This window comes from Anolis carolinensis, chromosome 6 (assembly GCF_035594765.1).
Source record: "Anolis carolinensis isolate JA03-04 chromosome 6, rAnoCar3.1.pri, whole genome shotgun sequence".
In the NCBI taxonomy this organism is placed as follows: Eukaryota; Metazoa; Chordata; class Lepidosauria; order Squamata; family Dactyloidae; genus Anolis; species Anolis carolinensis.
Genome location: NC_085846.1, coordinates 22,289,184 through 22,303,733, shown reverse-complemented (window position 1 = coordinate 22,303,733; position 14,550 = coordinate 22,289,184). Strand labels below are relative to the sequence as shown.

Genomic DNA, 14,550 nt, shown 5'->3' with positions numbered 1-14,550 from the left:
GGATCTGGACCAAACTTGGTACACATGCCTGATATGTCAACATTTGATTATTGTAGGGTTTTTTTTGGGGGGGAGGGGGAGTGGCCTTCCTTTCTGGGAGTTGTAGTTCACCCACAACCAGAGAAATTGTGACCTCCACTGATGATGGACCTGGACCAAACTTGGCACACAGAACCCCCATGACTAACTCAACCTACTGGAGGGCTTTGAGGGGACTGGCTCACTATAGTGGGAGTTGTAGTTTACCCTACAGCCACAGAGCACACTGATGATGCATCTAGAGCAAACTTGCCCAACATAACAAACTTTAAGTACTGATGGAATTTCTTGGGGTAACCTGGCGTGATGTCAGTTGTAGTTAATCTACAACCTTATGCATTTTTTACAATTAAAAAACTGACTTTTTCAAATAACACAGGCAATGCTGGGTACCCAAGCCAGTAGGAAATAAAAAAGTAATGAAAATTCATGGCATGGTTGAACATTGAACATTAACAATATTAAAATGTATTAAAATGTTATACTCACATTAAAATCCCAACCACACCACCTTCAATAGCCTGACTCTCATCAGTTTATAAATGCCTGGTGGCAGAGAACTCTTCAAAAAGGGAGTTCCAAGTTCTGGGAGCAACCACCAAGAAGACCCTCTCCCTTGTTCCCACCGAATGAGTGAACTCAGTGCTACGGGATCCTTTGAGTTGTAGTTTGGTGCGGTACTAGCACTCTTTGGCAGAGGAAACTAAAGATCTTCTAAAACTACACCTCCCAGGATTCCATAGCATTCAGCTATGGCAGTTCAAGTTGTGTCAAACTGCATTAATTCCACAGTGCAGATGCACCAGAGAGAAGACACCTCCCTCCCGACTTAAATCTCAGTAATCATTTCTGTGCCTGCATTTATAATATGAACTGTGATGTGTAATTTTAAAAAAATCTGTATTTTTAATTTATCCATGCATTTCTTCTTTCTTTAGGAAGTGGGGGGTTTGTATGCACCCCACTGGGGTGAGGAAACAAATTGAGAGTCCTTCTGGCAGGAAGCATGTCTTCCATCTTCCTTATGGAATCAAGATTCCAGAATCTTGGCTTTGAATCTTTGCAGTTGGTCTACTGGGAGGTTAAAAGCACCCAGACCAACAAAAGTGAAGATTAGCTGGCATAGGACGAAGGCTTGAATTGGAGCGGGAGTGGGGTGAGTGGGAGCAGGGGATTATAGGGTGGGATCTGAGGAAGGATTTTCTGGAGCTTTCCTTTCGTAGCTTATGTCAGGATCACAGAATGCATGGCTCTACCATGGCTACAGCCCTTGTCGTCTTCCCTCATTTACAGTGCCAGCTAGAACCAAAGTGAAGGGTTACCATATTTTAGGATCTGGATCTATATCCTAGAGCAGAGCTTTCCAGACATTTCATGTTAGTTGCATACATTTTAGACATACATTATTTTACAACAGAGTATTTTAGATTTACTGGCAAACCAGAGGTTAAACCTACTCCTTATGGGAGATGCAGACACATACATAAATTGAAATAACAAAATATAAGGGGACAAAACAGATCACATGGAAACCTTTTATATATATTTTTAAAGGATAGATTATTTGTAAGATTTTTGTTATTTTTGTTACATTTGAGCAACATGACTACCCACTACAGCCACCACACTAACATGTCACGATACAGAGTTTGGAGAGTTCTGTCCTAGGGCGTTGATCCTTTTCTTGAGTTCTCAAGGTGAGGGGAAGGAATCTCTGTGTAAAATTGCTATCTTGAAAACCATGGCTAAATATTGTCTCCTCATTTGCTAGACTGGAGCCCCCAGTGGTGCAATGGGTTAAACCTTTGTGCCGTCAGGACTGCTGACCAACAGGTCGGTGGTTCAATCCAGGGAGAGCGGGTGAGCTCCCTCTGTTAGCTCCAGCTCTCCATGCAGGGACATTAGTGAAGCCTCCCACAAGATTGGTAAAACATCCAGGCGTCCCCTGGGCAACATCCTTGAAGACAGCCAATTCTCTCACACCAGAAGTGATTTGCAGTTTCTCCAGTCGCTCCTAACATGAAAAAAAATGGCTAGACTTGGTGCTTTTCATTGACTCTGTGCACAGAATGAGAACCAATGACATCACCAAGGATCATTCCCTGTGAAACCATAACCAGTTCCTTGGTTTCAGTTTTCTAGATCTGAATACTCAGAGCCTTGGAAAGTCCTGGCCTGGCAACTATATGGTTGGAGTGACAATCCCCAAATAGCCACATGTTTGCCAGCTGTTATGCCCTCTAAGATGCACCAGCATTATGTCATGATGGACAATGGCAAGGTCTTGAGTTCTCAACGCTTAACAGAAGAAACTCAGGACACATAGTCAAATTGTGGTAAGATAGCAAAACTTATTAATGAGGAAAGAACGCGCAAGCTGGGAGCAACTACAATATTTGGCCTTTTGCCTGTATCTACAGGAAAGATAAAGATTTTGCTCCCTTCTCTCCTTTCTACATTTGCACTTTCAACGCAGTTTACAGCTCAAAGTTATTGGAGCCGCAGTGGCACAATGGGTTAAACCCTTGTGCTGGCTGGACTGCTGACCTGAAGGTTGGGTTGCTGTCCTGTAGGTTGCCAGTTCGAATCCATGAGACAGGGTGAGCTCCCGTCTGTGAGCTCTAGCTTACAGGGACATGAGAGAAGCCTCCCAACAGCATGGTAACATATCTGGGCATCCCCTTGGCAACATCTCTCTAGATGGCCAATTCTCTTACAACAGAAGTGACATGCAATATGTTCTTGAGTCGCTTCTGACACAATAAAAAAGCTCAGAGTTTGCAGCCAGATGATTCAAGAGTAGGAAAAGAGAGATAGGGGTCTCTCTATAGCAGGCATGGGCAAACTTCGGCCCTCCAGTGTTTTGGACTTCAACTCCCACAATTCCTAACAGCCTACCGGCTGTTAGGAATTGTGGAAGTTGAAGTCCAAAACACCAAGAGGGCCGAAGTTTGCCCATGCCTGCTCTATAGGCTGTCAAAAGCAAACTGCTGCAGTCTTTACTCGGTTGTATGTTCTTTTTTATAAATAACTTTTGCTATCTTATCACACTTGGCCACACACGCCCTGGCCTTCACCTGTGAAATGCTGGGAGTTTATCAAATTTAAGGAAATGTTTCTTGAAGGGAAGGAAGATAAAGGTAGAGATTCAGATGTTATTACCAAATAGTTGGAACCAATATCTTTGTTCTGTCCCAAGGATGCAGGAGGATGAAAATGAAGGTGCCAAATTGCGTACTGGTTCCAGCAGCCAATGGGATCCAGGTAAGGGCCCAAAGGAAGACCATGACAGCACTGTTTTCTTGATCTATGAGACTGGGGGTCTCTGATGCCTAACCGTTCCCTACTCCCTTTCCCATCTTTTATCCTGTGGCAGCCTATCAGAAGAAGTTGCCAGTTCCAGCTTTTAACGTAATTATCCAATCTCTAAATGCACTTCAGTTAAAATGCATGCCAGAAGAAGTGCACAAAGGCAAAGAGGAGGAAGGGGAGAGCATCCAGTGGGGTGGGGGTGGGGGGGGCTGCAGCACAACAACTGAAGGAGGCACGAACTCTTGCGGACACCTTGCTGCAATCATAAAGTGAGGCAATGCAGCACTGCAGTGGGGTGGATGCCGCTCAGGATCAAACTTTCAAGCGGAGTTGAGAAAATTACTTTGAGTGGATGACAACTCCTACAATCTGTCCCTCTTCTCCAGTCCTAAGATCTTGAGAAAGAATTTGACACATCCTCCAATTGCGCCAATTTGCAGGGACAGTCTCAGGCTTCTTCAATAGAGCTGAATAAAAGCCCACATTATCTGCTTTGAACTGGAATATATGGCAGTGTGGACTCAGATACCCCAGTTCAAAGCAGATATTGTGGGATTTTCTGCCTTGATATTCTGGGTTATATGGTTGTGTGGAAGGGCCCTCAACTAATCTTCTGTTGTCCCACTTTTAAAATGTGCCAGTTTTAATCTATTCTTTGCACCTTCTTCCTTTGTCTTTGTCTTCAGTTGCTACAAACTGAGTTTGAAGTGCAGAAGTAGTCTGCACTCAACCTATCAAGGTTGGTATGAACATTGGGGCAAAATCTTTCCAGGAAGCTGATACGAAACTGCTGCATTCTCTCCTAGCTTGTCTGTTCTTCCTCATTAATAATGTTTGTTATCTTGACCATATTTTGATGCTACTTGCTCACATGTGTCCCCAATTCTCTTGTCACTCTCAAAAGTATTTCAAACTGAAGCTGGCTCAGTGAAAGGAGCGCCATCGCCACAGGGAAACACTGAGATGCCTTAGTATGCACTGCCTCAGGAGTTTCAAAATAGTACTGCAGGTTTGATGCTTTATGGATTTTTCTGCCGCTCTAAATTTTTTGGAGTTTGGTTCCCATATTTCTACTCTAGCTCCAATGCGTTTGTTGCTACGTAATGGATGTGGGTTGAGTCAGTTTTATCAAAGGGCACAATAATCAAGATTTTGTCCTTGCCTCACAAATATTTAGTTATGACTGATGATAGTGCAGGGAACCAGATCATGTATGGTTTAGAAAGCTAAACAGGACTGTATTTGGAAGGGAAGCTTCCAATAAATACCTAGTCTGTAGGCTCCATTTCAGAGGAAGTAAATGGGAAAACCAACTATGTGTATTCCTTGCCTAAGAAAACCCTATAAAATATACGGTGTCATTTGAAGGTGCATGTACACACACAGTAGTAGATTACAATGGTGATGATTTAGGGAAAAGGGAAGACTCTGCAAGGAAGGAAGGAAGGAAGGAAGGAAGGAGAGAAGGTGGCGATTGAATGTTGGTTAATGTGAGCTGCATTTAAAAGCAGAATTGGGTTAGAAAAGTTCTTTTTGCTTAAAAAGGATGGTTCTTTCTTCAATTAATATATTCTATTCAAATAGGTACCGCTCCGGTGGGAAGGTAACAGCACTCTATGCAGTCATGCTGGACACATGACCTTGGAGGTGTCTACGGACAACGCCGGCTCTTCGGCTTAGAAATGGAGATGAGCACCAACCCCCAGAGTCAGACATGACTGGACTTAACATCAGGGGAAAACCTTTACCTTTACATTACTATTCAAAACAGCACTTGGTTTTGTTTACTGTTTAATGCAGAGCTCGTATAAGTTATGAGCTTATCACACCAGGCAAGTAAATAGCAATTACAGCAGGATAGCAGTGTCTGACAATTACCCATTTGGAAAGCATTTCTTTTACACACAAAAAGTATATTTTAATGACCTCCTTTTGTCAAGAAACACTTTCTAGCAATCTCTCACGGGGAGGAGAAGAGAAGAGGAACAGAGTCCTGTGATAAGTTCCAAAGTTAGCCTGCTGTAATTGAGATTTACCTGCCTTATGAATTAAGGTTCTTAATTTGCAACTAGAGAAGTATTTTCTTCTTTGGGCTGCTGTGAGTTTTCTGGGCTGTATGACCATGTTCCAGAAGTATTCCCTTCTGACATTTCACCCACATCTATGGCAGGCATCCTCAGAGGTTATGAGGTCCCTCTGAGGATGCCTGCCAATTGCCATAGATGTGGGTGAAACGACATGAGAGAATGCTTCTGGAACATTGCCATACAGCCCAGAAAACTCACAACAACCCAGTGATTCCAGCCATGAAAGCCTTTGACAACACCTTTTCTTCTTTGTTAGACATGGTGTTTTGAATGTGAATGCCAAGCTCCTCTGAGCAACTGTGTACTGCATCATGCTTGGTGTCTGTCATTCGCAGGGCCTTCCTGCTGTGACCTCCCTTGGCCTTGCTCCTTGTGACATCACCAGGAGGCTATCCCCAGAGCTCAGGCTTTTGCAGGACTGGGATACTCCTGATCTAGTAACTCCAGACTCTGTGTTCTAAATTGGGCCACAACAGTCTAATTAGCTTCAGTTCCAAGAGGTTTTCTTCTCAATTTAAATGTTTTTCAACGGGATCCTTCGCCTCTCTCCTTGGGGGATGGACAGTGGCAAAAGGGAGAGGCAATGCAGTGGCAGTAATGAAAACTCCTCTCCTCACACCATCAATCTTCCAGGTATTCTAGCAATTAGGTAAAGATAAAGGTTTTCCCCTACATTGTCTAGTCATGTTCGACTCGGGGTTGGTGTGGTGCTCATCTCCATTTCTAAGCCGAAGAACTGGCATTGTCCATAGACACCTTCAAGGTCATGTGGCCCGGATGACTGCATGGAGCGTTATCTTCCCGCTAGAGCTGTACCTATTGATCTGCTCACATTTGCATGTTTTCAAACTGCTAAGTTGGCAGAAGCTGGGGCTGCTCCCTGGATTCAAACTGCCGAATGTTCGGTCAGTAAGTTCAGAAGGTCAGTGGTTTAACCTGCTGTGCTACCAGTGGCTTCTAGCAATTAACGTGGATCTTATTTCTTATAGTCAGCTAGGATCCTGGGGTTGATGAAATGGTGGTCTCATAGAACAATTCTCCTTAGATTAAAGGTGGGGATCAGACTCCCTGTAGACTGAATTTTAATCTCAATGCCATTTTGTCAGCAGTTAGGCTGCTCCTTGAACCTCCTGAATTCTCCACTTCCTTTCCAGGGAGATATGGAGACATAAAATAAGATTTGCTGCTTGTGATCTCCTCTATAGCAAGATATTCTCACCTTTGCTCTAGCCCAGAGGTGGGCTAGAGCAAAGAGACCCAAACACTCCACACTATTTGTAAATGAGTAAATGAGTGGTTTACTACCATGGACCCCAGTTTCCCCAAAAGCAAAACCACACACACACACAAAATCAACCCTGGAAAAGTAACAGCTGGAAACGACACTGTATCACTTCTGACACACTGAAACATGACAGCGCGGCACAAGAGAGGAGTGCGGTGGATGGGCAAAAATTATTCGGTTCAGTCTAAAGTTACTCAGCCATACTTTAGCAACTTTTTCAATTTAGACATGACTTTGTGCTCGTTCAGTGGTCCATTTTGAGATCTGGTGAAGCCACAAAACCCCCAGAGCCTACTGATCACACCATAGAGTTTTCTTTCTTTTTAATGTCTTCAACATTGGATCATTCCATGACCCAATCATATTCTCCAGTTTTGGTCAAATTTTAGCTGTAGCGCTAGTCAGGTGTTAAACTAAATTTCCCAAAATTCCCAAAACATGGATGCAAAATCCAGTCAACCATGTTGACCATTAAGTATCCATTTACTCAAGTCAAAATATGTTATATTGTGTGCATTTATGCATTGTGCTTTATGTATCCTCATGGTCTTGCTTGTTACTGCATGGCTATTGGGCGTGGCAATGGGGATGCTAGTTTCAATGTGATATATAACACACTTTAACCTGAGTAAATTGATACTTAATGGTCACATTGCAAAACAAAAGCATATCAGTCTCGTAGAGCAAACATTTCTTTTTTAGATGATACTATTCACGAGCATATTCAGGTAGATGCTTTTGAAATACAGTAGAGTCTCACTTATCCAACATAAATGGGCCAGCAGAACGTTGGATAAGCGAATATGTTGGATAATAAGGAGGGATTAAGGAAAAGCCTATTACACATCAAATTAGGTTATGATTTTACAAATTAAGCACTAAAACATCATGTTTAACAACAAATTTGACAGAAAAAGTAGTTCAATATGCAGTAATGCTATGTAGTAATTACTGTATTTACAAATTTACCCCCAAAATATCACGATGTATTGAAAACATTGACTACAAAAATGCGTTGGATAATCCAGAACGTTGGATAAGCGAGTGTTGGATAAGTGAGACTCTACTGTAATTGGCTTAGAACTTAGGTAGATTTTGTTATGATATGTAAGAAATCATTTAATGCGTGTGCATCAACTGCAAAATAAGATGCCTGAAGCTGATTGGTTGAGCTATAGCTGGAGAGCTGTTAAGCCTGGGAGTTTTTGATACTGTTGCAATTTTGTTCAGGCTTTAGCTTAGCAGGTGCAGAGACAGTTGGAAGAGTGAGGCAGAGAGAGAGAAACAGTTTGAAGTGGGCTCTTGCTTCATGAGCTACTGGAAGGAATTTATCCACATGTACAAAGGAAAGATTATTTTAAATAAAAGGACATTATGTGAGTTGATGTAACTGAACACATTGTACATATGTTGTTCTGGGTTTAAGAAGAATAAACCACTCGCTCTTCATTGTTCACCTGCGTGGTACATATCTTCTTTCTCTGGCAAAGCAGTGTGTGGACTATATATACATTTTGATTTTTTCATTACGTCACATATTTTACCATTTGTGCTGACAGTGTCAAATTTGAAAAGATCCAGCAGGACGGTTATAGACGCTGGGTAGTTGCAAATCTGGCTGTATGATGCCCAGTACAAGCATAATGCTTGGTTAAAATTTCAAATCCTTATCTTTGCATGGAAATTGTTGCAGTCTGAATTTTGGTCAAAATTTGGTTCAAATCCTTATCTTTGCATGGAAATTGTTGCAGTCTGAATTTTGGTCAAAATTTGTCATGGCACATTTTGATGCACACTTTGAGTCAACTTGTTTGACTGGATTTTGCACTCATAATGTTTAAATTAATTTCATCAGAATCAGCAGAAAGAAAGAAAACTACAGGATTTCAATTTACTAGCCATTCTTATACATTTAGTTACAAATTTATTAGACCCCAAAAATTGCATTTTCTTAATTGTCATGCGCACTCTGACTATCCTTCAGATAAGGGAGTCTAGCTCAGCAACTATTGCAATTAGAGACCTCAATTTTGGGAAACTTAGTCTAACACCTGACAGCTAAAATTTGAACAATAGTGGAGAACATGATGGTGGGAACTTTTAAATTTTTTTAGACCACCTGGCATGAAATGATTCCATTGTCTCTTTTACTTTCAGGTCCATCCCCCTTGAACCCTGAGATTGAAGCAGGAGCCCCTCTTTTCCTAGAAATGGAGCAGCCTGCCCCTCCTCCACGTAAAACCTCGTAAGTACACTTTAGGGCTGAGTTACAGTGTTGTCAGGGCTGACGTTATCATTTGGCAGGCTTTCTCAGGTGCTTCAGGGGAATGGATAATGGGGAAGGCAGTATAAAGATGTAAGATGCCCAGGAGAGAAAATAAACAGTCATCTTTTTTGTGAAACATATAGAAAAGATTTATCTGCAGAAACTTGTGCATAAACAAATACATAATCTTATGGTAGGGAGGGAGAGAAAAAAAAAACGGCTGGAGGTTATGTCATGCAGAAAGCAAGTGGATGTGGTAGAATCAAATAAATGGGAAGTTATCATAAATATATTTTGTCCTTAACTCTCATAGAAAAATATGCAAATTAGAAATGATTTAGTATAGGTATGCAAAGGCAGCTAAGCTCACAATCTCAAAATGCCTCTCCTGGTAAATATCACTCGTTAAGGCCGCATCAGTGTACAATATATGGGGTTTTTTCAGGCCAGTATGCATCACTTTACTAATCTTCAACTGCATTTGCCATTTTATTAGTCACTCCTGGATTTTTTAGCAATCTTTTTTGAGCTCTTCATTATCGCTATTTATTTTCTGCCTCGCTCCTTGCCTTGTTTGGTGTTGTTTGCACACTTCGTGATGTCACTGATTTCTCCAGCTCCAGATATTTATGAAGGAGATAGAAAGGATAAGTGCCAGGACAAATTGTTGAGGGTCTCTATTGGGAGAACTGCCCATGCATTCTGACTCTCTGTTCCTGCTCTTTCTTCCCGATTTCATCCATTATTTATTTTTATATCGTACTATCGCCCCAGATATTTCAAGGTGGTTTTCCTTCTTCCCATTTTATTCTGACATTAGGGAGCCCCTGGTAGGGCAATGGATTAAACCCTTGTGCCGGCAAGACTGCTGATGAAAGGTCGGTGGTTCGAATCCGGGGAGCGGGGTGAGCCAAATTTTGTCCATGCCTGGTCTAACCACTACTACTACAATATGGCTAGCCTTTCATGTTTGCAGATGTAACTTCTGTGATTATGTGATTATTCACAGATTTGATTAATATAGTCTCTTCAGGAATCTCAAAGTCTTCTAGTCCAACTCTAGCAGAGATTGACCATCTAGTTTCAGCGGAGGACCTAAAAAGCCTTAGACAGGATTTCTCTCAAGCTCAGAAAACGTGGCTTTTTATTCATGATTTTTCAACTTTTGTGGGAGTCTTGCACTCTTAGCCCCATGAATGCGAAAGGCTGGCTGTATGTATATACAGTAGAGTCTCGCTTTTCCAACCTTCTCTCATCCAACAGCTCAGTTTTTCTAGGCAGCAACGTGCAGCAGGCCAACACACCCAACAACAACACAAGTGCAGCCATGCGCCCAAACAAGTGGCAGACTAATTGCAAAATGTGATATTTTGGCGCTTAACTTGTAAAATCATAACGTAATTTGACGTTTAATAGGCTTTTCCTTATCTAATGTTCTGCCAGCCCATTTATGTTGGATAAGCGAGACTCTACTCAGTAGAGTCTACTGTATATGTACAGTGTGTGTGTGTGTGTGTGTGGAGAGAGAGAGAGAGAGAGAGAGAGAGAGAGAGAGAGAGAGAGAGAGAGAGAGAGAGAGACTAGGATTGCAGCTTTCTTTCTCTCTCCAGGCGCCAATACTTGAAGCGCATCATTGCTGAATATGAGGCCCTGGACATGGAGATGCCCTGCATCCGCAAGTTCCCCAGACCCCCAGCTGCCCGTCCTCTTTGCCTCTGTCTGGAAAGTCCGGTTAGTCCTGTCTCACTGGGAAGTGACAGAATCAGGACTGTCACCACATTTCAGGGGGGGTTTGTCCTAATGGACCACCTTTTTTGTATGTGGGTGCCCTGATGGCAGTAAGGAGGAGAGGAAGCACTTTGAGTAGTATCAAGTGCTTCGGTCTAAAGTGGAAGCCTGACATTTTAATTCTCTTCAGTGCCTCAGTATAATGCTGCATTAAGTCGAATAACAACTCCACTCTTAAAAAATGTCATACTTTGTGGGAGGTTCTTCTGGCAGCTGCCTTAGGATGCCAGAAATCTCTGCCCAACATTGTTGTTTTTGTTGTAGTTGTTGTGTGTCATCAGGTCATCTCCAGCTTATGGCAACCCTAAGGAGAACTGATATTGAGGTTTTCTGGGACTGAGAATGTGTGACTCGCCCAAGGTCAAAGAATGGATTGTTCTGCACTCAAACCCTGGTTTTCAGAGTTGGAGCCCACACTAGCCATACTTGCTGGGAATTTTGCGTGTTGCAGTACAAAAAAATATTCCCCTCAGTTATATATGCAATTGCATTAATAAATGTTTCACCCCAAAAAACCATATGTTGTGAAGTCCTTAAGCATGATTGGGTTAAATATGGATTAGAAAAGATTATTGCTGTCTATAGCATTTGTGGTTATTTTACTGTACCTATTAATGAGGCAAGCTCTGTGAAAAATAGGGCTATTAAATCCTCATGGTCATGATAGCTAAATAGAGTCTCCATACGCAGGGCTACTGTACCTATTCGTATGGGATACTTGTGACCAAGAGCAGAAGATGGCTCAACCTGTTTTGCTAGATGCATTCTGGCACGCTGTTGATGCCACTGAAAGATGATTGAGGCAGTGCTTGAGTGCTTTTTGAGCCTTCTGCCTTGCCATATGGGCAAGCAGTTTTAGTATGATTCAAATTGTGAAAGGCTATAGTGGGGTTTAATGCAGCCGAAGAGCCATTAAAGAAAGCTATTTCAAACCTACATTACAGTAGTTCCTAGTTGGTGGGAGTAGTTGCAATGAAAGCTGACAGTTGAATGTTTGTTTTGCCTTTCAGCCTGAAAAGGAGATGAACCATGCGGAAGTTCTGGCAGCTGTAGAGGCAGTCATTCCTAATGCCTTTGAAACAGGCCTTCTGTGCAACATTCAGTTTGAGAACATTAATGTGATCTGCGGGACTGCTGGACGGAAGAACAGGTTTGGATTTCCATGTACTACCTTCATCTACTAGACCTCATTGCATGCCTGGCTTATGTTCCCAGAAAAGCCAGGAGTTGCAGTTTCCTCTCCATACTGTTGTCAAATGCTTTGGAGCACAGCCATAATAGTCCCGGGAGGAGCAGATCCCCTTGGTCTAATTTGGGTGCCCATGTCTCAGGACTGGATCCTTTTCCGCAATCCTCAGAAGAAGAAGGAATCTCTAAAATGTTTATGTGTGTATATATATTTCTTAATTTATCAGACTTGGTCCTTTTTATCTGGATGGCATCTTCTATAAAGCTCTAATTGATAATTAAGAAATCATGCTTTATGTCATCAGAGGTTTCCCTTTGTAACATCTTTCCTGTAAGAATCTCTTGTGTTATCACATCAGGTTTTCCTGAGATCACAGGTTTTGGGCTATGAAATATCAGGGCTTTAGACAGTCCTGATATCTAAGTTTAGATACGGCATTTTCACATTTCAGAATTACAGCACAATTATTTCACTTTAACTGCCATGGATATATCCTAGGGAATGTTCCAGAAGTATTCTCTCCTGACGTTTCGCCCACATCTATGGCAGGCATCCTCAGAGGTTGTGAGCGAAACGTCAGGATGTGGGCAAAACGTCATAGATGTGGGCGAAACGTCAGGAGAGAATACTTCTGGAACATGGCCACACAGCCCGAAAGACATACAACAACCCTGTGATCCCGGCCATGATAGCCTTCGACAACACATTATCCTAGGGAACCCTGGAGCCTTCTGGCTTTACAAATGCCTTTCTTTAAACTGCAAACCTCAAGATTCCACAGGATTGAATCATGGGACTTAGAGTAGAATAATTGTACTATGTTGTCGAAGGCCTTCATGGCCAGAATCACTGGGATGCTGTAAGTTTTCTGGGCTGTATGGCCATGCTCCAGGAGCATTCTTTCCTGATGTTTCGCCTGCATCTATGGCAGGCATCCCCAGAAGTTGTGAGGTCTGTTGGAAACTAGGCAAGTGGGGTTTATATATCTGTGGAATGTTCAGGGTGAGAGAGAGAACTCTTGTCTGTTTGAGACAGGTGCAAATGTTGCAATTGACCACCTTGATTAGCATTAAATAGCCTTTCAGCTTCAAGGTCTGGCTGCTTCCTGCCTGGGGGGAATCATTTGTTGGGAGGTGTTAACTGGCCCTGATTGATTCATGTCTGGAATTCCTCTGTTTTCTGAGTGGTGTTTTTTATTTACTGTCCTGATTTTAGAGTTCTTTTAAAATACTGGTAGCTAGATTTTGTTTATTTTCATGGTTTCCTACTTTCTGTTGAAATTGTCCACATGCTTGTGGATTTCAATGGCTTCTCTGTGTAGTCACATGGTAGTTGGCTATCAGTATTTAAAAAAACCTCTAAAGTAAATAAGGAGAGTAAATGAGGAACACCACTCAGAAAACAGAGGAATTCCAGACATTAATAAATCAGGGCCAGCTAACACCCCCCAACAAAGGATTTCCCCAGGCAGTAAGCAGCTAGACCTTGAAGCTGAAAGGCTATTTAATACTAATCAAGGTGGCCAATTGCAACATTCACACCTGCCTCAAACAGACAAAAGTTATTTCTCCCACCCTGACCTCCTTTGTCTAGTTTCCAACAGACCTCACAACCTCTGAGGATGCCTGCTATAGATGCAGGCGAAACGTCAGAAAAGAATGCTTCTGGAACATGGCCATCCAGCTTGGAAAACTCCCAGCAACTCAATTGCAGTATGATTCTGTAGTGTGAATCCGAATCATCTGCATGCACCACTGACCATCATCTCCATCCGTGCTCAATGCAGTTGTTCTCCCCATCGCCTCCTTTGCCATGCCTGCCAATGCTATTTTTTTAAATTGTTTTGGTGTTGGTGAACCTTTTGGCCTCTTAGGATAATTCACAGCAGCCACGGCATCATGGTTCCATCAGACCAATGATTCCCAAACTTTGGTCATCCAAATGCTTTGGATAGCAACTCCCAGAAACCCCAACCAGCTTAGCCAATGGTCATGAATTCTGGGAGCTGAAGTTCTAAACATCTGAGGGACTAAAGTTTGGGAATCATTGCATCAGACTCAACATACATTTCAATCTTCCTTCCTCTTACTTCCAATTTCTCTCTCGTTGCAGGTGGCTGCTCACAGTGGCAGATTTCCGGACCCGGAACCAGCTCTTGTGTTCAGGACTGACTTTGGGCGAGGACCACTTTGTCTTGCGACGTTGGGATGATCTGGTGATGGAGGACTATCGCATGCACCTCCGAAGGTCACTGGCACGCCAGCGGCTCCTAGACACTCTCAGTGATTCATGGGATGGAAATCGCTTGGCTGGGATATGAGGTCCAAGAGACTAGACGAATCCCCAGTAAAGAAAAACATGTTGTCTGGATGTGTGCATATCTGTTGTCCTTCCTCTGTTTGCATATCTCTCCCCACTTTAAACTTTGGGGACTACCAACTCTATTTTCTTTTCAAGCATGAACAATCCAGTCCAAGGCACACTAGCTATTTTGGTGAGAACAAATTTGGGGACAAGGCGCCCCCTGGAGGCATATCTTCACACTTCCTTTCTCATTTAGATACTCAAAAAGCTCAAATTCCCA

At 42.5% G+C, this 14,550-nt stretch overlaps 1 protein-coding gene across 3 annotated transcripts; it reads left to right on the top strand.

Moving 5' to 3' along the window:
* The first annotated feature begins 1,060 nt into the window (after positions 1-1,060).
* Positions 1,061-14,336, top strand: c6h19orf81 (chromosome 6 C19orf81 homolog). 3 transcript variants are annotated; one of them, XM_062957589.1, is made up of 6 exons: positions 1,061-1,195; positions 3,239-3,303; positions 8,881-8,968; positions 10,600-10,720; positions 11,788-11,927; positions 14,079-14,336. In XM_062957589.1, exons 2-6 carry the CDS (start codon positions 3,240-3,242, stop codon positions 14,284-14,286), a joined length of 621 nt encoding a protein of 206 aa, XP_062813659.1. In that variant the 5' UTR covers positions 1,061-1,195; position 3,239; the 3' UTR covers positions 14,287-14,336. The 3 variants fall into 3 exon arrangements, with proteins under 3 accessions (XP_062813659.1, XP_062813657.1, XP_062813658.1); XM_062957587.1 differs by lacking the exons at positions 1,061-1,195; positions 3,239-3,303 and adding an exon at positions 5,852-6,071; XM_062957588.1 differs by lacking the exons at positions 1,061-1,195; positions 3,239-3,303 and adding an exon at positions 7,858-8,099.
* Positions 14,337-14,550: the final 214 nt, after the last annotated feature.

Bases quoted from the DNA above. Each gene is read 5' to 3' on its own strand.
- c6h19orf81 (XM_062957587.1), top strand. From the start codon at position 5,957: ATGTTTTTCAACGGGATCCTTCGCCTCTCTCCTTGGGGGATGGACAGT. The intron at 6,072-8,880 runs GTATTCTAGCAA...TTTTACTTTCAG, and splicing joins TCACACCATCAATCTTCCAG to GTCCATCCCCCTTGAACCCT. The intron at 8,969-10,599 runs GTAAGTACACTT...TTCTCTCTCCAG, and splicing joins CCTCCTCCACGTAAAACCTC to GCGCCAATACTTGAAGCGCA.